Genomic DNA, 27,346 nt, shown 5'->3' on the forward strand with positions numbered 1-27,346 from the left:
CCGACGATCGCCGAGTGACGGGCGGACATCGGGTCTGCTGGTCACACGCGCGGGGGGGTCCGTGACCGCGCGGGAGCGCACCTCCGGGGGCGCGCGCTCGCTCCCTAGACCCTCACAGGCTAGCAACGTAGCCCTACGTTGCTCTGCCTGTGAGGGGCTGACCGCCGACGTAAATAGTCGTGCGGCAGTCGGCAAGCAGTTAAGGTGTAAGAGCAGTGTTGTCACTGTTGACAAAATTAAAGGACATCCCCCCTTTCCATACAATAGAGGGGGGGGGGTAGTTCTGTAGTCTTCAGAGATAACTGGGAACAATGCTATACCTGGGAACAAAAACTGATAACAGTCAGAAGAAAGAGGGGGAGAGCATAGGCAGTTACTGGCTCACAAGATTCTGGGTGGGTTACCAGCTATTTTGTATTATAAAACACTTTCAATGCTATATTTAACAGACCAAAAGGAAGTAAATAAGAAAAATTCATTTTTGGGGTTTACACCAAGTATAAAACATGGCGTTCATATCTTCTAGTAAGTCGATAGGCTGTCTTCTCAGGGACATTAGTCAACTATAGCTATTTTTGGCTAGGGTTCCATGGAACCCTAAGGCTCCTCCAGAGATATCTAAAGGTTCCTTGAGAAATGAGCAATTTTTAGACACAAATATTTTATTGGCAATAAATATACAAATGTGAAGGTATTTTGGGGAAAATTGTAAAGTTTTACAGAGTTTCAGACTGCACATAAAAATACTGAACATAGCACAAAATACAGATTTTCTAGCTTCCAAATTAAGAGAGTAGACACAGTACATGAGCTATTATAAAGAAGGATAAGTACAAGTAATAACATATCATGTAAAAGCTGTTACAACTTGGGGGTGGTTTACCCACTTGCCTATTGGACACCCCCCTACCCCCTTCCTGCCCAGGCCAATTTTCAGCTTTCAGCGTTGTCGCAATTTGAATGGCTATTGCGCAGTCACTGTACCTAAATTAATTATTTTTTTTTTCACACAAATAGAACTTTCTTTTGGTGGTATTTAATCATTACTGGGGTTTTTATTTTTTGCTAAACAAACAAAAAAAAGACAGAAAATTTTGAGCCAAAAAAAAAAAAAAAAAACAGTTTTCGTAGTTTGTTATAAAATTTTGCAAATAGGTAATGTTTCGCCTTCACTGATGTGCACCAATGAGGCAGCACTGATGGGCACTCATAGGCTGCATTGATGGGCACTGATAGGCACTAATAACGCAGCACTGATGGGCACTGATAAGGTGGCACTGGTGGGCACTGATAGGTGGATTTGATAGGTGGCACTGATGGGTGGCACCCCTGGGCACTGATGGGAGGCAATGATGGGCACTGAATGGTGGCATTAATAGATGGCACTGATAGGTGGCCCTGATAGGTACTGGTAGGTGACACTGATAGGCAACACTTATGATGAGGCACTGATTGGCACAGATAGGTGGCACTGGTATGCATTGATGGGTGGCACTGGTGGGCATTGATAGATGGCCCTGGTAGGTGGCATTGGTGGGCACTAATAGACGGCACTGATTTGCACTTGTAGGTGGCACTGGTGGGCACAGATGAGGCAGCAGTGGCTCTCTCTGTTTAGGACCGATGCCCCTCCCCCAGCGCGAGGGAAAAAAAAGCCAGTTACCGGCTCGTTTACATCACATGATCAGTTGTCATTGGCTGGGACCAGTGAGTTTAGTCCACGCCGGATATGCCTTTTCGGGGTTTTTTCTGCCCACTTTTTTTTTAAAACAGAAAGAAAAGTTCACAGCAAACAAATAGCCGCCCTCGCAGGGGGTTTCCACCATGAATATGAACGTAACAATATTTAGACCCCTGGGTCTCTTTGGCAGCCCTGCTGCTCTGTCTCCCAGACTCGAGCCTCTGTCTGTTCTGTCCCAGACAGCACCATGCAGACATGCCCACTTCTCTCTGCTCTCTTGCAATGACATTGATTGAGTTGGAGTTGGATGGAGTTCTGATTATCCTAAGAACCCAGCACACACCTGCACCATTGTGTATCTGCTGCCTTATAAACCTGGCCCAGATTGCCTTTTAACACCGTGATAGGGTCCTGCACTATCACAAAGCACAATATAACTATCAGTCTGAAAGTAACAACATATAAATCACCAAATGAGAAATTTGTACCTCTTAGATAAGTTACCACTGCCACCAATTAACATTTCAGGTAACTGTTAAAATAATTTCCAATTTTTCTATATTAAAAGTCTTGCGATCAATAAGCATAAAATCAATATGCATAAATAAATATATACATATTTACATGAAAAGTGAAATATGTATATATAGCAAATTCTGCTCTCAAACAAAGAATGGCTTTACAACAAAAGAAAAACTCACATCATGAACATGCCATCACCGGGGAAAATAACCTTAGTAAGACTCACACCACCACACCAGACATCAAACCTGCAAGGTCAAGAAACAAAACCACCCCCATTATCCTTGCAGCCCTTCTTTAAAAAGAAGATATTAACCAACAAAAACTAAGGGAGTGAAAGAAAGCATAGGAAAAGAGCTCCTCACACAGAGATGGACAGTTCACCAAAGGCAGGTCAGATATTCCTCCACGCCGTTATCCAGACTTGAGGTTCCCTGCCCTTCTTAAGACCCCAAATCTTCCCAACCTCACCCAGAATATCATGCACCACCACCTCGACAGGGAGGACTTTCTTCCGCAGGGTAATCTGGCACCATGCATTTAAAGGGGAGGTAAAGGAAAACTATATTAACTAGAAAAAGTGTATCCAATTCAAAATCCCAGCGAGTCGGGAATGCCTCGTACACCCACTCCGCATAACTCATGCGATAGAGAAAGGGGATTCCTAGAGCTCTCCCCACCCTTTATACACCTCTATGTTAATGGGACACTGGAGCAAAAAGTGGTCCATGGACTCCACTTTACCAACACACTCTGCTCTAGGACAATCCAGATCATCCACAGGACAATGCCAGCAAGTACTTTCTCCATCCAGCAGCCTTGCATCACTCCAAAGCCTCATGGACAGCTAAAACTGCTGAAAAGGTAGTTCTACCTTAGACCAAGCACTGCTGATGATTATTGGACAACAAAAAGCCTGCTACTGAGGGCAAGCACCAAAAAAGAATCTTCGTCAAGATCTTTCTATAAACATTGAAAAGACTGATAGGGCACCAGTTCTCAATCATTGGGGGGTCTTTACCTTTTGACAGAAGAATTTACAGCAGATTGCTTCATGGAGGGAGGGAGCGAACCCTCTTCTAGACAGCTGTTATAAACCTCTGCTAAAAAGGGAGCCAGAATGGACTTAAAACACTTACAAAATTCAGCTGTCAACCCATCTGGCCCAGGCGATTTTTTGGTAGCCAGCTTCACTATAGCACAAACTACCTCATCCGCTGAAATTGGTTCTGTCAAATCCATCAAAGGTAATGTACCATTTCCCAATCCTGGAGTAGAATCCAGAAAGCTTTCCATCCTGTCCCGATTAAGGTCCTTTCTTCCCAGAAGGTCTGCGTAATATGACCTGAAGATCTCCAGGATCCCTGATCTGGACTTTACCAGGAAACCCGTACTATCCCTCAAGCCTATGACCATTCCAACTGCTATGCCTTGCTTACAGTTCTGTTAAGGATCAGGCGAGGGATATTTCCCATAATCTCTCTCCAGAACCCTGCCGGTCGTATTGACACTTCCTAAAATGAAGTTTCACCTCAGAGATCTTCCCTGGATCTCCTCCATACGAGACAAGACGATCATGCTTCCTCTGAAAATGCTGGTAGGCAATATACATAACAAGCTGCTTCTTCTTTCTTATGGCCTTGAAAAGTCCAATTGTCCCATTGTTTCACAAGCTCCCACCACTCTGACTTACTGCTGCAAAAGTTTAGAATAGAAACCTGTGCCTGAAAAAAATCCTCAAAGGATTGTCTTACCTCTCGATCTTCCAGGAGAGCCAAATTCAGTTTCCAGGTACCTCTTCCCCTAGGTGGAGTGTCTGAGGCATTCAGTCACAGACAGCATACAGTGGTCTGAAAACTCCACCGCCCTCAACTCAGAAGCCAAGAAAGCGGAGTTCTCCTTTTTAAAAAAAACCTATCTATCCTACCCAGACTATTCCCTCTCTGAAATGTGAATGCCATGCTGCCACGGCAGTGCTTAATGTGCACATCTACCAGGACTGCTTGTCTAACCATATCTCTAACAAAAACGTTATCGTAACCCAGCCTGTCTATGGAGCCTCTCCTGTGTTCAAGCCTAATTATGGTGTTAAAGTCCCCTCCAAAGATAACCTGCTGGGATGTAAAAAGGAAGGGCTTGATCTTTGTGAGGAGGCATTTCCTGTCCCATTTTGACTGCGGTCCATAGATATTGATCAGGCGCAGGTCTTGCTCTCTAACAGAGACGATTAAGACCATGCATCTTCCTATTTCTACCTCAATTACCCGCCGGCACGTTACCATATCAGTTTTAAAAAGCACCGCAACTCCACTGCAAGGCTCAGCCGCAAGAGACCAAAAGGAGGGACCGCATCCCCACTACCTTTTTGCTAGATGGACATCGGCCAAAGTATTGAGCCAGGTCTCTTGCAAAAATAAAATCTCAGCATCAAACTTACTGAGCAAAAATAAGGCAAAACCACAAGCTCTTGCAGATTTAATGCTGGCGACATTAACGGTCGCCACTTTTATCGAAGCAGGAACTGCCATCAAGATGATTGGGTAAGTCGTTTCTTAACCTCTACCACACTCTCATTACCCGAAAGAGCTCTCTTCAGATTATGTGACTTCCTCTCATCCATAGATGATAAAGAAATAGACAAATCCGATACCAACTCCTCCCCTGATAAAACAGAAAATGTGTTGCCAAGAGGAACCCCTCCTGGGTCCGACTGTGAGGAAGAAATGACCACTTTATTGGTCTTCCACTTCTTCTTTTTCTTCCTCCTAATCCTCTCCCACCCCTCATCATCTGAATCCTCCAGAGAGGAGGGTGAGACATGGGACATGGACATGCCTTCCTCAACCCCATCGACCCCACCACCATCCAGCACCCCGGAACGCTCTTGGCCATGTTTGTGCTTTCGAGGAAAAGGGATTGGAGGTGGAGTAGGCCGAGAGGGAAGATCCGCTAAACCTGCCCTACCGCTAGTCTGGAGGATCTACACACAGTATATGTAGGAAGAACCACAGGAGGGACAGACTCAGAGACCACATCATCAGGGAGGGGCATTAAGAGTTTCCTCCCTAGCTTCAGCTGCTTCACCCTTTTTATCAAGCCTCTGCAGCTCAGTCTCCAATCCTGGCAACTTATGTAGTGCCTCTGGGCACTGGCTTTATGGATGACCCAGCTGCTGGCACAAATTGCACCGAATCTGGGTGCATTCTCTGGCAAAACAGCCTAAATCCTGCCACAGTGGACACTTCTTGATGGTGCAGGATGATGCAAACTGGCCTTTTTCACCACATTTATTACAAGCCTTTTGCTGACCTTGGTAGAAAATGGTCAGCCTATCCCTTCCCAGAAAGGCTAAGAAGAGCAGGTGTTGAACTACATTGCCCAGCACCCTCAATTTTAGTGACACTGTCCAGGCCCCTTTCCATATCCCATGCTCAATAAGGACCTTCTGCAGTGGAGTGAGGACCTCCCCATATTGGCGTAGCCATACTACTAAATCAGCCTCTGGTATGGATTCGTTACGCACAAAGATTGTGACCGATTTTATCAAAGGCTGCCTTGAAATAACCTTTGGCACCAAACCACTCCACTGCTGAAGGCCCTTGCACCTCCTATATCTCTCCCAAAAGAGATCCAAACCCTCAGGCTCACAAAAGACAAATCAAATTCATAACTTCCCAATTAAAGCAAAAATATCACAGGCTTTAAACCCCATTTTTAAAACCAGCTCAGCCACTCTCCCCCTTACTGGTGGTATTCCCTCCCCCTCCAACCTCAGCTGAACCACATTCCTCCTATGCACCCACTAACCAGCCCCCCACCAAACCTCCCTGAATTGTGATTATCATAAGTAACAAAATTCCTACCACCCACCGTGGTGCGACTCCCCAAAACTGAAGCATAGCTCCCTATATTCCTCGCAGCAGAAGATCCATCTGTTTTTTTTTTTTTTTAACCATCTGACACAACTCTGGCAGATAATGATTGTACAGATTTGGGATTAGTCTGTAAAACTAATGAATCCTTCCTTTGCTGGACAAGGGAGAAATTTCATTTTTATTTTTCCCAGCAATACTAACCCCTTCACCACCACTCACCACCACCACATTCATTGCTTTATCATTATTGTCATTCTTACTACTTACTGGCATATTTATAATTCTTGTTGTCTTCACAGCAGTGTCCATAGTTGCTGCTGCACTGGTAAAAGCTTCAGGCTGTCATCTTTTCCTCCACTAGGACAGGACTGTTCTAACACAGCAAGAGGTGAAAAATTACAGGAGACTTCCATGGCTGCTTCCATTCCAAATGGTGCCCCATGCTGATCCCCTCCCCCACCAGCAATCAGCTGCTCAATCAGCACTGGAACACTGGGAAACTCAGGTGAAGCAGACTCTTTGGAGCTGGCAGCCATTTTGCTTATAGAGGGACTACTGGTCTCAGCAGGAGCAGCAAAATCCATGCCTGAGGTGTTTAATGCAGGTCCATCCACATTGCTCTGATGGTCTGGAGAAACCTCTGTCAGGGATTTTCCCTGTATGTCTGCAGAGAGTTTCTCCACAGCAGGAACTCCAACAGGCAGCTGTTTACAGAGCTCCTCTTTCTGCTTCTCACCTGGGACACCATCCACCACAGCCGGTGGGGCAGACATGTTGGAAGGCAGCTTGGTGTACTGGGATTACTCCGACAGTACTGGCTTTGCTGGCTTGTATCTCCTCTGCTCATCCTCAGGGACTTCTGATGGATTATCAGAAAGGGTAAACTTGTCCACTCTCAGGGGTGACTCCATCTGCTGGATGAAAGTCAGGGTTCCATGCTCACTCTCAACCCCCTGGCTGGTTGCCGCTGGCGATTCCCAGGTCTGACATGGGGGGAGAGGTGGAGACGCAGATAGAGCTGGGTCATCCAGTACATGAGGCTGCTGATCCACAGAGCTTGCTGATGTCTGGCTGTCAAATTTCCTCTCATTATCAAACTTTTCTTTAAATGCTCCACTTCTGGCTTTTAACTTCTCCAATAATAAAATTTGCTTCTTTACTTTTTCCTCCAATTCCTGTAACTCAGGCTTCATGGCTGTATAATTTTTACTCCAGGCCTGGCAGTATTTGGCTCTGAAGGATTTGTGTTCAGCCTTCAAAACTTTAATTTTTCTTCAGCTCTGCCAGTCGCCCTAAAACGATCGATAATCTTCTGGCTGAAGACATCCGCATCCTCTTCAGGGCCTGGACCCACAGTCAGGTCCTCCACCTCCTCCTCGCTAGGCCCTGTGTTATCTGGGGGATCCCTCCCAGGGCCTCCCCCAGGATCAGGCATTTTTCCTGGACCAAGCTAGCAGGCAAGGCCCCGGCTTCCCACTGACCACTAATGTAAGGGACATTCTTCCCACTGACCACCAATGTAAGGGGCATTTTTCTACTCTGACCACCAATGTAAGGAGCATTCTTCCCACTGACCACCAATGTAAGGAGCATTCTTCCCACTGATTACCATTGTAAGGAGCATTCTTCCCACTGACCACCAATATAAGGGACATTCTTCCCACTGATCACCAATGTAAGGAGCATTCTTCTCACTGACCACCAATGTAAGGAGCATTCTTCCCACTGACCACCAGTATAAGGGGCATTCTACCAACTGACCACCAATGTAAGGAGCATTCTTCCCACTGACCACCAATGTAAGGAGTATTCTTCTACGTGACTACCAGTGTGCTAGGACCCTTCATTGACCACCAGTTTCAGAGCCCATTTGACCACTGGCCACTAATACAAGCACTACAATTGCCACTGTCTGCCTTTTTCCTGGCCATATAGAGAAGCCCAGGGTATCAAATAAATGACATACACAACATTTCTTATTATCCTATTTATTTTATTATCTTCAACTTACGGTTCACAATCATGTTATGTGAATTGTAGATAAAAAGCATTTCTAGCAGAGGTTCCCTGGGATCTGAAATTTGTTTCAAGGGTTGAGTAAGGCTTGTCAGCTACTTCCACTTTGAACATGTTCCAGGCACAATTTGAAAGAATAAGCCACGGCTCTATCCTTGTAATATGGCGAGTCTGTAACAAATAATCCTGCAGGTACAGTTTTGGGTTTCCAGATCAGACAATTGGTCCTTTGAGAGTTCTACTTTTACCTCAGTTTAGAGACAGGAACAAAACTATAGAGGAAATAAGTCAAGGAAGTCTGATCCTTAGTTCTTTCCTTTATAGCTGAGAACAATTGAAGATATTAACACTTATCTGATATGGATTATTCCCAAATGGCGGTGAGAGTGCCAACCATTTTCTGTAGCCTTGTCCTTGGAATTCCTAACATTGATCAAAGTGTCATTGAGCAAAGGATTATTAATGAACAGAATGTCAGCTGTTCCAATCAAACATCCCAATATGCCAGCCACATATTACGTAACTCTCTTTTGTCTTTGTTGCAGATATAATTTTCGTGGGTTCCGATGGCTACAAGCCATGATATTCGCTATCGAGGAGATCAACAACTCGACCACCATGCTGCCGAACATCACTCTGGGCTACAGAATTTTCGACACTTGCAACACGGTCTCCAAGGCCCTGGAGGCCACCCTCAGCTTTGTGGCCCAGAACAAGATTGACTCGCTAAACCTGGATGATTTCTGTAACTGTTCAGAGCACATGCCCTCCACCATCGCCGTGGTTGGAGCTACGGGCTCCGGAATATCTACCGCAGTGGCCAACCTGCTGGGGCTTTTCCATATACCTCAGGTGAAAGGAGAGTGACTGTAGACGTTGGCTCCCTAAAGGATCTCATAGGCTTAACATGAAGATTAGATGTTTACTATTGATCCAACTGTGATCCTTTGTATAGGGATAAAGTATTTGTAAACTTTTGTTTTAAATTTTGAGGTAGACTAATAAAAAACTGGAAGCTGATTGGTAACCAAGCACAGCTGCACCAGATTTTCCACTCTCCAATTTTAGTAAACACCATTGAGGCTATTGGTAGTCCAGGGCTGTTGAGATTCATGTACAGTATGTCTATGTATGTTAATCATCACACAGAGCTCAGTTCATTTTCAAAGCTGACTTGGCATTTCAATAAAGGTATTACATATGTGCCCCATTATAAAATAGAGAGCACCTCATTGCCTATGCATCAATTGTGCTATAGCACAACAAGGGGGTGGAGATGCCTGAGCTCAACAGTAGTAATTAGGGATCGACGGATTATCGGCAAAGTCGATATATTGAGGGCCGATATGCACTTTCCCCGATATATCAGAATCGGCCACCGAGGTGGCTGATATTGCCAATATTTAGGAAAGTGCTTGTACCGGAGTGATGCCTGCAGCTAGAGGCATCACCCCGGTCCTGGCGTCCATAGCTGACGGTCGGCTGTCTTGTAATGACAACCGATGCGGCTGAGAAGCCGCTCGGCTGTCATTACAAGGAGCGGAAGCGGCCACCCCCCCTCCCGCAGCGTTCCGCGGATCGCCTGGGTCTCCCGTCCCACCGGGAGACCCGGGCAACCAGCCTGCACGGCCGCCGAAGACCCAATCAAAGCCGCATTCGGCTCTGATTGGGTCTCCATGTAAAAACCCGGAAGTGATGTCATGACATCACTTCCGGGTACTCGGCGCCAGATTAAAAAAAATTACAGCATTCAAAACAGCCAAACTTGGCATTTTGAATGCTTTTAAGTGCAGAGGAGGGGTTTTGGGTCTTTTAGACCCCCAGATCCCTCCACATCAGTACCTGTCAAGTGCTAAAAATAAAAAAAAACATTTTTTTTTAAATTTACGAAAATATTGGCCAATATCGTCCGATACCGATATTCAATGGCCAAAATATCGGTATCAGTATCGACAACGAAAAACCAATATCGGTCGATCACTAGTAGTAATGTCCACAAATCGGGCTTCTGGCAGGGGAGGAGCTGACAGGTAGTAATAGAAGAAGTGAAGAAGGGATTTTCTGATCAACCTCTTACATTTATTTTGAAAAGCAAAGAAAGGTATTCCTACATGCATGTATAGACCTTTATTTCATTTTGCACTGATCGTGAGACTTCTTCTTTGGCCACATGAAGACTGCAATCAAAAACCACAAATCTATCTTTGCCATTAGTTTTAAACATAAAACTTTGTATCAAGGTTCGTGATTGAAACCCCATGTCAGGTTATGTTTTGCCGTCTGTGTCCCATTTAAGAGGATGACCTTATAACCTTTACTTTCTGTTTAGGAAAGTGAGAGGAAATCGCTCTAGTGGGAAGGAAATCCCTCTTAAACTGAAATGGTTTTTCCAAATGAAAGATTTCCCCGCTATTCATGTTCTGGTACACCAAATTTTTATTTCCCATCACTGTGTCCCAGTGACAAAGGTCACCAATAGAGATGAGCTGACAGTGGACCAAACTTTGGCTGTTCAGGCATTTGCAGAAATGCTTGAACTTTAGCCCATTTGGCCTCCAGTTTTTTGAGAGCCAGAAATCATATATTGAAGCAGCCTCAGCCCAGGCTCCATCCCCATGATTAAGCCCCATGGCTGGGGCGAAACACGTTGGGCGGTGGCTCTGGATGGGGCCTGCACTAAGGCTTTTTTTCACTTTTCATACACAGGTTTTTTAGTGATGTGTGGCTAAGTACTTTCCTTTTTAGTGACGATGGGAAGCCATAGAAACACTGCTTCTATATATGATTTCTGGCTCTCGACAAACAGGAGGGCCAAACAGGCTAAAGTTTAGGCATTTGTCCATGCTTTTGAACAGCCAAAGTTCAGTCCAAACCATCTGCTCATCCCTACTGGTGACCTTTGTCACTGGGACAAAAAGTGGTGGGAAACCAAAATTTTGAGTTCTGACCAGAACAGGGATAGAGGGGAAATTTTCAATGGGACTCTGATGGTCTGGAGACACCTCTGTCAGGGATTTTCCCTGTATGTCTGCAGAGAGTTTCTCCACAGCAGGAACTCCAACGGGCAGCTGTTTACAGAGCTCCTCTTTCTGCTTCTCACCTGGGACACCATCCACCACAGCCGGTGGGGCAGACATTTTGGAAGGCAGCTTGGTGTACTGGGATTACTCCGACAGTACTGGCTTTGCTGGCTTGTATCTCCTCTGCTCATCCTCAGGGACTTCTGATGGATTATCAGAAAGGGTAAACTTGTCCACTCTCAGGGGTGACTCCATCTGCTGGATGAAAGTCAGGGTTCCATGCTCACTCTCAACCCCCTGGCTGGTTGCCGCTGGCAACCAGCCATTAGGGGATAGTATAGTTCTCTTATACATTAGTGGTAAGTGTAGCACTCCTATACATTAATGGTCAGTGTATTGACCCAATACATTGGTATTTAATGTTGTGCCATCATACACCCCATACGTTAGTGGCCAGTGTAGTGTATCCATACATTGGTGGTCAGTGTAATGACCCCATACACTAGTAATCAGTGTAGTTATACCATACCCTGGGGGACCAAGGAAAACATGCTCCTTAAAATTGTGAAAAGTGGGAAGAACACCCACTTTACAAGTAGATAACATGTCAGTGCTTACTTACAAGTTAAACCAAAAAGGAAGACCCTATGGTCCCATGCCACTGGCTCTGTGGCATTGGTGTCAGAACAATGCCGACACCAACAGGCGAGAGATATTCCCAAAACTGATAACTGCTCAAGGAAGCCCTTGTAACTTCTTGGGGGAACTCAAGGGTTTGACACCACCATGGTTGAGAAAGGCTGGTCTAAAACAGTAGTGTGAGGTATGTGTCTATGTTGAGGTAGTAATGTCAGTCTTTGATCTTGCAGGTCAGTTACGCGTCCTCCAGTCGCCTTCTCAGTAACAAGAACCAGTATAAATCTTTTTTGCGCACAATGCCCAACGATGAGCACCAAGCCACCGCCATGGCAGACATCATTGAGTACTTCCAGTGGAACTGGGTAGGAACTATTGCCGCAGATGATGACTACGGTAGGCCAGGAATTGAGAAGTTCCGAGAAGAGGCTGAAGAGCGAGATATCTGCATCGACTTCAGTGAGCTCATCTCGCAGTATACGCCGATAGAGGAGATTGAGAAAGTAGTGGACGTCATTCAAAACTCAACAGCCAAAGTCATCGTTGTCTTCTCCAGTGGGCCAGACCTTGAGCCACTTATAAAAGAAATAGTCAGGCGTAATATCACGGGACGCATCTGGCTTGCTAGTGAAGCCTGGGCCAGCTCATCATTGATCGCTATTCCCGAATACTTCCATGTTATTGGGGGAACCATTGGATTTGCACTGAGGGCTGGGCAAATTCCAGGATTTCGGGAATTCCTCCAGAAAGTTCACCCCAAAATGTCTAACAGCAATGGTTTTCTCAAGGAATTCTGGGAAGAGACCTTTAACTGCCGCATGTCTGGTGGGCCTAAGAAAAACGAGGAACACGCCAACATTACTGCGTGCACCGGCCTAGAGAACATCACCAGTGTGGAGACACCCTATCTGGATTATACTCATTTGCGGATATCGTACAATGTATATTTAGCAGTATATTCAATTGCCCACGCCCTGCAGGACATATACACATGTACACCTGGGAAAGGACTCTTCGCCAATGGATCATGCGCGGATATAAAGAAGGTGGAAGCCTGGCAGGTAAGCCCTTTGCCCTTCCTGATTTTACTATAGTTATAATTTATTGCTTTAACTCCAGGCAAACAACTAAATGCACTGATGAAATACACATAATGGAAGCTGTCTTGTATGTTGATACACTTGACCACACAAAAGCACTATGTGGACATTTAACACCTGACAAAAATGTGAAAAGCACTGAAACATGTTGAGTTATAGGGGCAAGCAGTGGCGGCCCATCCATTAGGGGTTCAGGGGAGCCGCCCCCTTATCCATGCATCCGGCCCTCTAATCTACATGCAGGGCGCCGGATGCATGGATTCCAATGGGGGATTTTTTTTTTTTAAGCACATGATTAGAGCCAGAGGCTCTAATAGGCTTCAAAAAAGGGTGGGCTCGGGGTGCTGAGCCCACCCAGTTGTGTGACAATAGCGAATGAATATTCACCATTGTCACACGGATTCTCCTCCTGGCCAATCAGAAAGCGGGTCCTGAGACCCGTTTTCCGATTGGCCGAAAGGAGAAGCCATCCTATTGGCGAAGAAGGAGGAGGAGGAGGGAGGAGATGCAGGGGAAGCCCGACCAACGAAGGGGGACACAGAGGAGACTGAGGGGGAAGCCGCCACCGCCTCCACATGTCAGTCCAGGGGCAGCACAGGGTGAGTGAGCCGGCGACTGGGGGGTGGGGGTATGGTGTGCAGTGCGGGCTGAAGCTGGTGTGGTCTGTGGTCAGGTCCCTCTGCCGCCCCCCGACCCATGGAGCACCAGCCGCCACTGGGGGCAAGGAGGAATTTTTGGTTAGGAGGTGATACCAAGGAGGAAAGTTGTTGTTTTTTTTAGAAAAATAAACAAAAAGAATATTAAAAAAAAAAAAAACCAATGAGATCTCCCAGAAAAAGAAATAGGAATATAAAGAGGAAAAATAAATGAACCTATAGGAAATGTTAACGGAAAATAAAAAGGAGACATTAAGAGAGTGAAAAGCTATAGTAGGTTCTAGAAAAAAAAAAAAACTACTAAGTGGAATTTCAGGAATTATATTTTTTTCAAAAAACAAACAAGAGAGGGGAGGCGGAACTTTGTAGGTGTTGATTGAACTCCCCCGCTAGGTACTACTGAAATCACAGCTATATATGTAAAACCCATGGTAACCAATTTGAAGCCCCTATGTAAACACCCCCGAAGAAGCCACCAGGCGCAACGCATCGGAAGGAGTTCTGTCCCCTGAATCATTGGCTATTCGGCTGTCCTAGCTGATGTTTATTGGGGCCGTACCCCCAATTCCTCTTTTTTGGGAGGGCTGTGTGATGGATTATATTCGATTCAATGTGATTTAATGTCATATTTTGTCCTTATATTCTATGTTATGTCTCCATTGATTGGAGCTTTTTAATTTTTATCCAATAAAGAAATATTTTTTTATATATATATATATATATATATATATATATATAGCTGTGATTTCAGTAGTACCTTGCGGGGGAGTTCAACACCTATAAAGTCCCGCGTCCCCCTTTTTTTTTTTTTTTTTCTAGAACCTACTATAGCTTTTCGCACTTTTAATATCTCCTTTTTCTTTTCCCTTAACATTTCCCATAGGTTCATTTCCTTTTTCTCTTTATATTCCTTTTTTTTTCTGGGAGATCTCCCTGGGTTCTTTTTTTTTCTAATATTCTTTACTGGATAAAAAATTAAAAAGCTCCAATCAATGGAGAAAAAACATAGATTATAAAAACAATATATGACATTAAATCACATTGAATCAAAAATAACTATTCACACAGCCCCCCCCCCTAAAAAGGGGAACTTGGGGATACCGCCCCAATAAACATCAGCTAGGACAGCCGAATAGCCAATGATTCAGGGAACGGAACTCCTCCCGACGTGTTTCGCCTTGTGGCTTCTTCAGGTGTGTTTACATAGGGGGCTTCAAATGGGTTACTATGGGTTTTATATATATATAGTTGTGATTTCATTAGTACCTGGCGGGGGAGTTCAACATATATAAAGTCCCGCTTCCCCTCTCTCGTTTTTTTTTTTGAAAAAAATATAATTACTGACTTTGTAGGTTTTTTTTTTTCTAGAACCTTCCCCTATCTTGTTTGTTTTTTGACATTTCTTCTGGGATGTGGCATTGATAGGATTGGCCCTGGCATTTTTTCTTTAATTATATTTTTTTCTTTGCAAATTTATATTGTTCCAGCTTGACTTGACTTGATAGAGTCAATAATTCTCAACTGCACCCCCCATGCATCTAGAAGTAGCCCAATACATTTAATAGCCTGCCTTAAAATGCGATGTGCAAGGACGTGCAAAAAGAGTGCACACGCTCGGACACATCTCATGCCATGAATGAGTCTTCAATGTTCTTAGTCTTTTCTGGCACCTCTAAAGTCTCAAGTATATTTAATATTGATTATCCTGATGATAACGAGGGATGTGATGGCCTATCAATCCAATTAAGTGTTGTTTGATCATAAATCTCGAAAACGTAGGAATATTGGAAAGAGCTTACTAGGTATAGAAGGTTCTAGAAAGAAGACAAGTTACAAAAAGGGAATTTGGTATCTCCTCCTAAATAAGTGATGTCAAGTACATAAGAAAATAAAAAACACACAATATAAAATTGGTGAAATATTTTTATTTGCTACCATATATGAAAATATTTAAAATAAAAATACCTTATTAACCACTTCTGGACCGGAAGATTTTCCCCCCTTAACCACTTCAATTCCGGGACACTTTCACCCCCTTCCTGCCCAGACCAATTTTCAGCTTTCAGTACTGTCACACTTTGAATGACAATTGCGCGGTCATGCAACACTGTACCCATATGACATTTTTATAATTTCTTTCACACAAATAGAGCTTTCTTTTGGGGGTTATTTAACCACTTGCTGTCTGCTCGTTATCGTCCAGCGACGTAGACCTACGTCGCTGGACTCCTCCCCTTGTGGGCGGCGCGCGCGCCGCCAGAGGCTCGCTCCCGCTGTATTCAGTCACAGCGGGAGTCGGGCCAGGGAAGGAGCAGGGGCAATCGCCGCTGCTCTTCCCCGATCGTCGGGGAATCGAGTGTGGAGATCCGCCCGCTTGTGTAAACAGAGCGGGCGGATCTCCTAAGTGACAGGCAGTGACAGATTGCAGGGTTCAGCATAGCTGAACATCCGCTTTGTGCCTGTGTCACTCAGTCACCTCCCCCCACACACGTCAGTAAGCACCAGGCATACATTAACCCCTCCCTCTCCAATAAAATTAACCCCTTCCCTGCCAGTGTCATTTTTACAGTAACAGTGAATATTTATAGCACTGATTAATGTAGTAATGTCACTGGTACCCCCAAAAGTGTCAAAAATGTCAGTCAAGGGTTCGATCTGTCCGTCGCAATGTCGCAGTCCCGCAAAAAAAATCGCAGATCGCCGCCATTACTCGTTAAAAATAAAAACACCAAAAATGACAGAAATCTTTCCCTTAGTTAGTAAACGCAATAACTTTTGCGCAAACCAATCAAAATACACTTATTGCGTTTTTTTTTTTACCAAAAATATGTAGCAGAAAACAAATTTGCCAAAAATTTTAAAAAATTTTGATTTTTACATTTTTTTGGGGGGGAATTTCATATTAAAAAATGTGAAAAATATTGTTATTTTTTCAAAATTTACGCTATTTTTTTTGTTTATAGCGCAAAAAGTAAAAATCGCACAGGTGACCAAATACCACTATAAGAAAGCTCTGTTTGTGGGAAAAAAGGGAGGTAAATTTTGTTTGGGTACGGCGTCGCACGACCGCGCAATTGTCAGTTAAAGTCGCACAGTGCCGAATCGCAAAAAGTGGCCTGGACGTAAGACAGCAAAATCCTCCGGTGGTAAAGTGGTTAATCACTGCTGGTTTTTTGTTATTTCTTACAAAAAAAAAAGAAAAAAGACAGAAAAATTTGAATGAAAAAAAGTTTTTCTTATTTTCTGTGAGTACATTTTGAAAATAAATAATTTTTCTCCTTCACTGATGTGCGCTGATGAGGTGGCACTTATGGGCACTGATGAGGTGGCACTGATGAGGAGGTACTAATATCCTGCACTGATAGGTGGCACTGATAGGCGGCACTGATGGGCACTGAGAGGTGGCACTGATGGGTGGCACTGATGGGCACTGAAGTGCGGCACTGATGGGCACTGAGAGGTGGCACTGATGAGGAGGTACTAATATCCTGCACTGCTAGGTGGCACTGATGGGTGGCACTGATGGATACTGATGGGCAGCACAGATGAGCAGGCACAGATGGGCACTGACTGGCAGCACTATGGGCACTGATTGTGGGCACTGATGGTGGGCACTGATGGTGGGCACTGATTGGTGCTTTTTTCACTTTTCTGTGATCAGGGCATTGATGATCAGTGCCCTGATTACCTGTCCTGGTCTCCCCTGTGAGGAGGAGCCACTGATCGGCTGTCCTCGCCACACACTTTGACAGTATGAGGCAAGGAGAGCCGATAAATGGCACTTCCTCATTTACATGTGACCGGCTGTGATTGGACACAGCCGATCACATGGGTAAAGAGCCAAGTCATTGACTCTTTACCAAGATCGGGGTCGCGCCGTATCCTAGCAACACGGCGCGGCCACGATCACTGCACTAAGCGCGCAAGAGAGGCCATTCTGGTGCGCCGTCACATGGCACCCCAGAACAATAGCTGGACCGCTCCACCGTCATTTGACGGTGGGCGGGTAGTAAGCGGTTAATGACCAGGCCATTTTTTGTAATACGGCACTGCGTTATTTTAATGGACAATTGCGCGGTCGTCCGACCCTGTACCCAAATAAAATTGATTTCCTTTTTTCCCACAAATGGCAATTTCTTTTGGTAGTTATTCGATCATTTGTGCAAATTTTTATTTTTGCGCTATAAACAAAAAAAAAAGCGACAATTCTGAAAAAAAAACAACAACATTTTTCATGTTTTCATATTTCATATTTTTTATTTATATAACATTCCCAATAAAAAATGTAAAAATCTAATTTTTTCATCCCAATAAGTGTATTTTTATTGGTTTGCACAAAAGTTATCGCGTCGGGAAGTGATCGTGGGCGCCAGGCGGAAATCGCAGCCGCCAGACCCGTGAATCAGCTCCCCCGCTGGATAATGGGGGCACATGCGCTCCCCCAGGATCGCTCCTGCGGATTGCCATACAAGTACGGCGATTTGCGCAGCCAATCAAGCCTGCCGCAGTATATCTGCCGTGGGTGGTTAAATCATTTTTTAAAATTTTTATATTACATTTATTATTTATATTAATAAATATTTATATTTATTAAAAATATTGTATTATTTTTATTATAACGAGACATGCAAGGATAAGCAATGCTTTGGCACATCTCATGGCATGCATGAGCCCTCAATGTTCTTAGTCTTTGATGGCACCTTAAGTAAGTCCCAAGTATATTTAATATCGATTATCCTGATTCCTGATGATAAGAATTTGATGCCTTTGATGGCCTATCAATCCAGTTAAATGTTGTTTGGTCGTAGATCTAGAAAAGTAGGAATATTGGAGAGAGATAGTAAAGGTATAGAAGGTTCTAGAAAGCAGAAAAGTGACCAAAACCGGAATTTGACTCCTGCTAAATAAAGGTGATGTTGTACACAAAAGAAAATAAAAAAATGCACATAATATAAAATTGCTGAAATATTTTTATGTAATAGATAAAATTATTTAAAATAAAATATTTATTAAAATAATTACATTTTTTAAATATTTATATTAAAATATATTATTATTATTATTATTGAATTACTTTTACTTTTAATAAAATATGTATATTAAAATATATAATTATTATTATTATCGTTGTTGTTGCTGTTATTATTATAAAATTAAAGTAAATACATATATTTAAAATAATTTTTTTTTAAATATTTATTTAAATATTTATCTTTAGGTGTTAAAAAAAATAAAATATTATAATTATTATTATTGTTGTTATTATATTTATTAGTATTATTAAAAATTAAAGTAAATATATTTAGTTAATAAATAAAGGCTAGGATTTGAATAGACATGCAAATTAATAATGTCTGTCAAATCCACTATGCCTGATTGGAATGGCAATAAAAAAAAAAAAAAAAAAAAAAGCATTTGATGCTTGGATCTGTCTATACCATAAAAAATATATATATATATATATATCTATTGTTTACGGATTACCTGTCACCGATGAGCGGGGGTCACCTTTACACGGCAGCTGTCACGTCTCCTCCAGAACCTTTGTAGTGTAATTATCTGTGGAATTAATTAGACATGCAGCAGACCCGATGTCTTCCTGTGTCCGAGGGACATGATGTCATTAATCCTTTTCCTGGGTCCCGTGGCGGATACAGAAGTCTTTTAATTAAAGAACACAGAAGATGCAGAACAGGGAGCAGACGGGGGGTCCAAAAGATAGGGCCACCCATTGGATTTAATTTGTAGCATTTTTGTTCTTCTCTTCATTTATGATGCATGCCAGTGGGCCCACAGTGTGGTAATTTCATGGAAGCTATAATACTCAAAAAAATAAATAGTTTTGCGCCAAAAGGCAACATTAACCAATTAATAAATCAAACAGTGAGGACCATGTAACAACGGTGTCTTTATAAAATTCTTCTTCTATAAATAATTCCATCATGCAGTGCAGATAAATACAAAGTGCTGGGTTAAAAAATGATAATGCTGGTGCTCACCTTGTGATCTGACCCCCTGTGTTACCAGTAGGTCAGATAAAGCAGTTCCCCTCTAGGGATATATAACAATGGGGATGCTGCTGGCTTCCTTCCACCTTAATCTCCCTCCACTTGGCTTCCGCAGAGCCTCGATTACACTCCTCGGAATATACAGGGAACAACATCTAGTGCTCTCTGTTGAATCTAGTTTATTGAACCATAAAAAAAAACAGGTAAAACACTCAGAAGAATGGAACTTTAGCAGTGCGAGATGGACGGGCTTTACAAACGGTTCCTTCTTGTAGAGGGACGTGACGTGACATCAGATCACAGGCTTCGCTCCCATACACGTTACGTCTAGGCGTAGACTTCGTCAGTAGGATAAAGTGCAGATAAATCAAAGTGCTGGTGTTGGGTTAAAAATGATAGTGCTAGGGCTCACTTTGTGATCTGACCCCTGTGTCACCAACGGGGCTGCTGATAGAAATCGCAGGGCAGACTACCTGACAGGCCCCCCCCCCCCCAAAAAAAAAAAGAAATATTAAAGCTATATTTTGATAAAAATACAATACAATCATTATTAGCAGACACAAATACAACATAACTCACAGAATTCCTGTTAAATCTAAAAGATGGAACTGATTTGATAAATAAATGTCTGTGTGTGGGGGAGGGGTGGGATCATGCACATGGGTGCTGTGGTCTGTGAATCAGTGGTTCATTTATGTGGCTTGAGCCACCTGGATCTGTATGAACACAGCCGCAGGTCCTAATTCGACAGGCGTGGGGATGCAGGTGTATGGCCCAAACACAGGCAGTATGCACTGGGGGGCCATTCACCTGCACACCTGTCCAAGTAGGACCTGCGGCTGTGTTCATACAGGCAGTGCATCCCCCCAGAATAACAGGTGGCTCCAGCCCACACCCCTCCTTCTCACAGCCATGGTTCATTTATGTGGGTGGCTTGAGCCACCTGGATCTGTATGAACACAGCCGCAGGTCCTAATTCGACAGGCGTGGGGATGCAGGTGTACGGCCCAAACACAGGCAGTATGCATTGGGGGGCCACTCACCTGCACACCTGTCCAAGAAGGGCCTGCGGCTGTGTTCATACAGGCAGTGCTTCCCCCTAGAATAACAGGTGGCTCCAGCCCACACCCCTCCTTCTCACAGCCAGAGTACTCGTTGGGATGAGCCCTTAATTATATTTTTCTAACCTAAAAAAAAAGATCTCTCCAGCGGTGTGCTGTCACTACTAAGAGGGATTCCATCTTCATCTGGTCTTCTTTCTGGGTTCTTGGGCTCCAGTCGTTTGGCCAAACTGCGATGATGTAACTCACACGCATGCGTGTGCATGTCATGGTCACAGCACAGCTCTTCCAATGGATGGTATGTCATCCATTGAGAGCGCAGTGCACATAGGCTGGTGCTATCACCGGCTGCTACCTTTATAAGATATTCACTGAACCTATATGTAAGCCCTAATATAGGCTTACCTGTAGATACAAGATAAAAAATTTAGTTTACTCCTGCCAGATCCGTTAGTAAATGGGTAAATAGAAGGGGCTGATACGTGGATGCAGAGGGGACTGACAGTGAAGGGGAGAAGAAGAAAAGTAGCATAGTTTAGGAAGTAGTCTGGGGCCCCTTTCATACTTGTGCGACTTGTGTAACAGTAAATTCTTCACCCCATGGGAATGCAGCTGATCAGCTGTGACTGTGTCAGGGAGACAGAATAATGGGAGAGAGATGAAAAAAAAATATACAGGCTGGGACAAGGAGTATAGGAAGAACTGCAGAGAAAGAAACAAAGTTTTAGAGAGCAGAGATAACATTAGAGCCAGGGCTGGGAGGGGAGGGGGCCCACACAGGGAGGGGGATTAGTGAGGGGACAACTGTCTCTTTCTCAACAGATAAAAGCTGACAGCAGGGAGAAGGGGGAGAAATCTGTTTTTTCAGTTGCTAGAGGAAGATTTCTGTAAATGTCGTTCCTCAGGAATCCCCCTCCCTGTGTGGGCCCCCCTGTGTGCTCGGGACCCCTACAAGAGGAACATCCCATTCCCTCTAGGGATATATTATAACAGGGATGCTGCTGGCTTCCTTCCACCTTAATTTCCCTTCACTTGGCTCCACAGAGCCTCGATGACACTCCTCGGAATATATAGGGAACAAAAAGTGACACCGTCTAGAGCTCTCTGTTGAATCTAGTTTTTTGAACTGTAAAAAAACACGTAAAAAACTCACAAGAATGGCACTTTAGCAGTGAGAGCTGGACAGGCTTTACAAATGGTTCCTTCCTGTAGATGGCCGTGACATGACATCAGTGCGCAGGCTCCGCCCCATATTCGTTTCGTCTGGGCTCAGACTTCGTCAGTAGGATAAAGTGCAGATAAATACAAAGTGATGGGTTTAAAATGATAGTGCTGGTGCTCACCTTGTGATCTGACCACTGTGTTACCAGTAGGTCAGATAAAGCAGTTCCCCCTTCTAGGGATATATAACAATGGGGATGCTGCTGACTTCCTTCCACCTTAATCTCCCTTCACTTGGCTCCACAGAGCCTTAATGACACTCCCCGGAATATATAAGGAACAAAAAAGTGACACCATCTAGTGCTCTTTGTTGAATCTAGTTTATTGAACCATAAAAAAAACAGGTAAAAAGCTCAAGAATTGGCACTTTAGCAGTGCGAGCTGGACGGGTTTTGCAAACGGTTCCTTCCTGTAGATGGCTGTGACGTGACATCAGTGTGCAGGCTCCGCCCCATATGCGTTTCGTCTGGGCTCAGACTTTTTCAGTAGGATAAAGGGCAGATAAATACAAAGTGCTGGGTTTAAAATGATAGTGCTGGTGCTCGCCTTGTGATCTGACCCCTGTGTTACCAGTAGGTCAGATAAAGCAGTTCCCCCTTCTAGGGATATATAACAATGGGGATGCTGCTGGCTTCCTTCCACCTTAATTTTCCTTCACTTGGCTCCACAGAGCCTCAATGACACTCCTCAGAATATATAAGGAACAAAAAAGTGACACCACCTAGTGCTCTCTGTTTAATCTAGTTAATTGAACCGTAAAAAACAGGTAAAAAACTTGCAAGAATGGCACTTTAGCAGTGCGAGCTGGACGGGCTTTACAAATGGTTCCTTCCTGTAGATGGCCGTGACATGACATCAGTGTGCATGCTCTGCCCCATACGCGTTTCGTCTGGGCTCAGACTTCATCAGTAGGATAAAGTGCAGATAAATACAAAGTGATAGTGCTGGTGCTCACCTTGTAATCTGACCCCTGTGTTACCAGTAGGTCAGATAAAGCAGTTTCCCCTCTAGGAATATATAACAATGGGGATTTTCGTCTTTAGGGGACGAAGTCTACGCCCAGACGTAACGCGTATGGGGGCGGAGCCTGCGCACTGACGTCACGTCACGACCATCTACAGGAAGGAACCATTTGTATACCTTTTGGCACAACACAATTTTTTTCTTTTTTTGGAGTATTATAGGTGTTAGTGTGAAGTGAAAACACAATATGAGTGTAAGCGGCCTGGAGGCGGTTTATTATCACTATTTTGTTAATTTTTCGTCATATTATTTTCATTTCATTTGATTGCACTAGATTGCGCTGATTTTACACATTTGATGGAAGATGACCCTTATTAATTTATTTATTCCATGTGACGTGGTGTGTGCAGATCTCTGTTCATGTCATCATGAAGAATGGGGCAGAGGAAGTGCAGGATTCCCATTACTGAGCATATTACAGGGAGAATGAAGGGTCCTGCCCCCTTAAAGCCCAACTCCGAGTACAGCTAGAAAAATACGTTTGAAGGTCCTACCAATGAAATCACGAGAAAAGCAAGGTCTCTGTGCTTTTCTATGGCTGGTGGGAAAGGCTGGCAGGATGCTATACATAGCTTCCTGCATTAGTACACATCTTAAGAGCCCTAAGTCCTGATGCAAGCAGTGGGTGGGCTCATGGGAGGAGTTATGCAAATATCACAATACCTTGATGGGTGGAAGTCCGTCTGGAGAAGTGGGCTTTTCTTTTGCATGTAGACAGCCCTAAATAATGCCCACATGTGATGCTGAGCCTCCATAATTGAAAGAACTGAAATCCAATCAATGAAAGGGGTGGGCCAGGGGCAGTCAGGCTGAAGACTTGCTGCAGCTTCTAATGCATACTACGAGAAGCTCACAGTGTGCAGTGAAATCAGAGTATTCCATTCCAGCCCAGGAGAGGAGCCGGTACAACTGTGCAAGACTGAAGGGAAGGCCAGAGGTCAGATTTAAAAGCTGAGTCTATGTGATGTGTCTTTATGGTGTCAGCTCTTTCATAATGATGATTAATGGTATTTTATGGTTTGGGCAACAGGTTCACTTTAAAAAATCAATTTGTAACTTTGCGGAGTTTTCAGAATCTCTGGATCAATAAAGTGTTACTTATCGCTATTGTTAGAACATCAGAGGAACAGCAGAGCCAGTTATTTCCAATAAAAGTCCCAACCTTTTCTTCTTAAAAGGAAATATGGGAATGTACAGTTTTTAGTTTTTTTTTTTTATTACCTTTATACATTATATTTTATTTATAATATATTATATTTCATTTATATTATATATTATATTATATATTATAATTCATTATTGTATTTATTTATTATTTTATTTTATTTATTTATTTATTATCTTATTTATTTATTATATATTTTTTACTTTATTTATATTATATTATATTTATTATTATTTTTTGTATTTATTTTAATACATTTATTTATATTATAATTATAAAATTTTTTATTATTATTATTATTATACAGGATTTATATAGAGCTAACAGTTTACGCAGCCCTTTACAATATAAAGGGGGACAGTACAATTACTATACAGTTCAAGATTCGGGTACAGCTGTTAGGTGGAGTTGGGGATGGGCTTCCCAGAATAAATGAGTTTTCAAGAATCGCCTAAAGGAGGACAGGGTAGGAGCTGACTGGACATACTGGGGCAGGGAGTTCCAGAGGATAGGAGAGGCTCTGGAGGAGTCCTGGAAGCGAGCATGGGAGGAGGTAACAAGGGAGCTAGAGAGCAGGAGGTCTTGGGAGGAGCGGACAGAGTTGTATAAAGTACTGGAAACCCATACTTGAGTAAAAGTACAAGTGCTCGATCAAAAAGTGACTTGAGTAGAAGTGGAAGTGCTCGATCAAAAAGTGACTTGAGTAGAAGTACTAAAATATTCAACATTTTTTGTACTTAAGTATTGCAAGTCGTTTTTTTAAAAATTTTGCTACTCAAGTACTCAAAGTAAAAGTACAAGTACTGTGTTATGTAGTTATTAAAGAAAGAAGTCAAAAGTTTGAACATCATATTGTTTTTTATTATTTCAAATGCAGCTTTTATTTATACATACAGTAGCTTTTATTTTCGTATGCACTGATAATACACATGTTTTGAGCTTCATGAAACCTGCCATTTACTGTTCTGGCAGTGGTAATTTTTATAATTGTAACGAGTAACTATGCAGCATTAAAAAAAAATATCGGAGTAGAAGTATTGAAATCATTGAAAAAATGTAGTGAAGTAAAAGTGGAAGTAGGAGAAAAAAATTCTACTCTAGGAAAGTACAGATACCGCCTTTCGGAGGTTTCTTTTTTTAGGCCACTTGCTGATCCTGCCAGAAACCCAGTGTCCTTGTAACCCAAATATCCCAAACGATGTTATCATGATTTCCAGCTATCTTCTGTGACCCACAAAAAAACTTTTTCCCTTTCAAATGGAGGAGGTGTTCGTCCGTCACTTCCTGGTCTTTGCCTAGGAGGGAGGCTCAGCGGATGGATGTCTGTGGAGCTCCCACCATCCTTACCAGGGGCCCCCATGACCGCACTGGGACCACAGGTGGGATAGCGGAGCCCAGTAAACATAGAGACAGAGCCAGGTGGACAGGAGGGGGGGGGGAGTGCAGCCAGGTGGAGGGGGGATGCAGCCAGGTGGGGGGAGGACAGAGCCAGGTGGACAGGAGAAGAAGGGTGCAGCCAGGTTGGGGGAGGACAGAGCCAGGTGGACAGGAGAGGGGGTGCAGCCAGGCGGACAGGAGAGGGGGTACAGCCAGGCGGACAGGAGAGGGGGGGTGTAGCCTGGTGGGGGGAGGAAAGAGCCAGATGGACAGGAGAGGGGGGTGCAGCCAGGTGGAGGGGGAATGCAGCCAGGTGGAAAAGAGAGGGGGGGTTGCAGCCAGGTTGAGAGGGGGATGCAGCCAGGTGGACAGGAGAGGGGTGCAGCCAGGTGGACAGGAGAGGGGGTGCAGCCAGGTAGAGGGGGGATGCAGTCAGAAGGACAGCTGTAGCCAGGTGGGGGGAGGACAGAGCCAGGTATACAGGAGAGAGGGGGGTTACAGCTAGGTGGATAGGGGGATGCAGCCAGATAGACAGAAGAGGGGAGTGCAGCCAGGTGGGGGGAGGACAGAGCTAGGTGAACAGGAGAGGGTAGGTGCAGCCAGGTGGGGGGTGGACCGAGCAAGGTGGACAAGAGAGGGGGGTGTAGCCAGGTGGAGGGGGAGTTGCAGCCAGGTGGACAGGAGAGGGGGTGGGTACAGCCAGGTGGGGGGAGAACAGAGCCAGGTGGACAGGAGAGGGGGGTTTGCAGCTACAGAAGGTGGAGGAGGGGGGGATGCAGCCAGGTGGACAGGAAAGGAGGGTGCAGCCAGGTGGGGGGAGGACAGAGCCAGGTGGATAGGAGAGGGGGGGAGTGCAGCCAGGTGGACAGGAGGGGGGGGAATGCAGCCAGGTGGGGGTGGACTGAGGGGGGTCAGGGAGAGATAGAGGGGGGTCAGGGAGAGAGAGAGAGAGAGAGGGGGGATTCAGAGAGAGGGAAATAGAGGGTCAGGGGGAGAGAGAGAGGGAGAGACAGGGAGAGAGAGGGGGGTCAGGGAGAGAGAGAGAGTCAGAGAGAGAGAGGCCGGGTCAGGGAGAGAGAGAGTCAGGGAGAGAGGGGGGGTTAGGGAGAGAGGGGGTCAGGGAGAGAGAGAGGGAGTGGGGGGTTAGGGAGAGAGAGACAGGGAGAGAGGGAGGGGGTCAGGGAGAGAGAGAGAGGGGGTGGGTCAGGGAGAGGGAGTGGGGGGTTAGGGAGAGAGAGAGAGGGGGGGCAGGATCTGGTCAGTCAAAGTGCTCACTCACATGGAATGGTCTCGGGTGCTCACTCAGCAGTTTTTCAGTGTGGCTGTCGGCTGCTTCTTTTTAATTTTCCCACCCACCTCTCCTTCACAGACGGAGCACATGGGAGGGGCTGGAGAAGGGATGTTATTGAAGCTGCAGGCAAGCTGGAGGTGGAGAGGACAGAACAGAGGGGAATGGGTCCTCTCCACCTAGGACAGTTGCACTTCTCGAGCCATCACCTGAGCACAGTGACACACAGAGCAGAGAATGGAGCGGCCATCGAAGGAGGGAAGGGGAGGAGAGGAGCAGGTGAATGGGTTTTTGGGGGGACGGGAACTAATTATTGCACCCCTCACTTCCTTCTCCCACCGTCTTGTCACTTTCGCTGGGTGCTTCCCCACCTCCTCCCTCTCAAGTGCTGTGGCTGCGGCTTAGGTGGCAGTGCGCCCTAGGCGACTGCCTAGTTCGCCTAGTGGTAGCGCCGGCCCTGTCTGTAGTCCTCTCGTTGGGTAACAATGCTGCTCCTCCATACATACATACAGTGAGTGAGCGTTGTCACCCCAGGACAGGAAGTGTGGTACTGGCAGAATCACCAGGTGAAAATAAAGATACATTTCTAAAAAAAAAAGAAAGAGCTACATCTAAGTACTGGCAAGTTAATATATTACATTTTTATTTTGGACTTTAGGTACGCTTTAACTCCTGTACCAAAAAAGCCATGTTTACA

General features: G+C 44.5%; 1 protein-coding gene across 1 annotated transcript in view; it reads left to right on the plus strand.

Annotated features, from left to right (window-relative positions):
• The window catches only part of CASR (calcium sensing receptor), a 202,201-nt gene that overhangs the window by 128,176 nt on the left and 46,679 nt on the right, over positions 1-27,346 (plus strand). Inside the window, exons 3-4 of the mRNA XM_082247261.1 lie at positions 8,640-8,946; positions 11,984-12,811. Coding sequence (XP_082103387.1) covers positions 8,640-8,946; positions 11,984-12,811 — 1,135 coding nt within the window. The remainder of the gene's footprint in view (positions 1-8,639; positions 8,947-11,983; positions 12,812-27,346) is intronic.

This window comes from Pelophylax lessonae, assembly GCF_965119305.1.
Source record: "Pelophylax lessonae genome assembly, chromosome: 2".
NCBI lineage: Eukaryota > Metazoa > Chordata > Amphibia > Anura > Ranidae > Pelophylax > Pelophylax lessonae.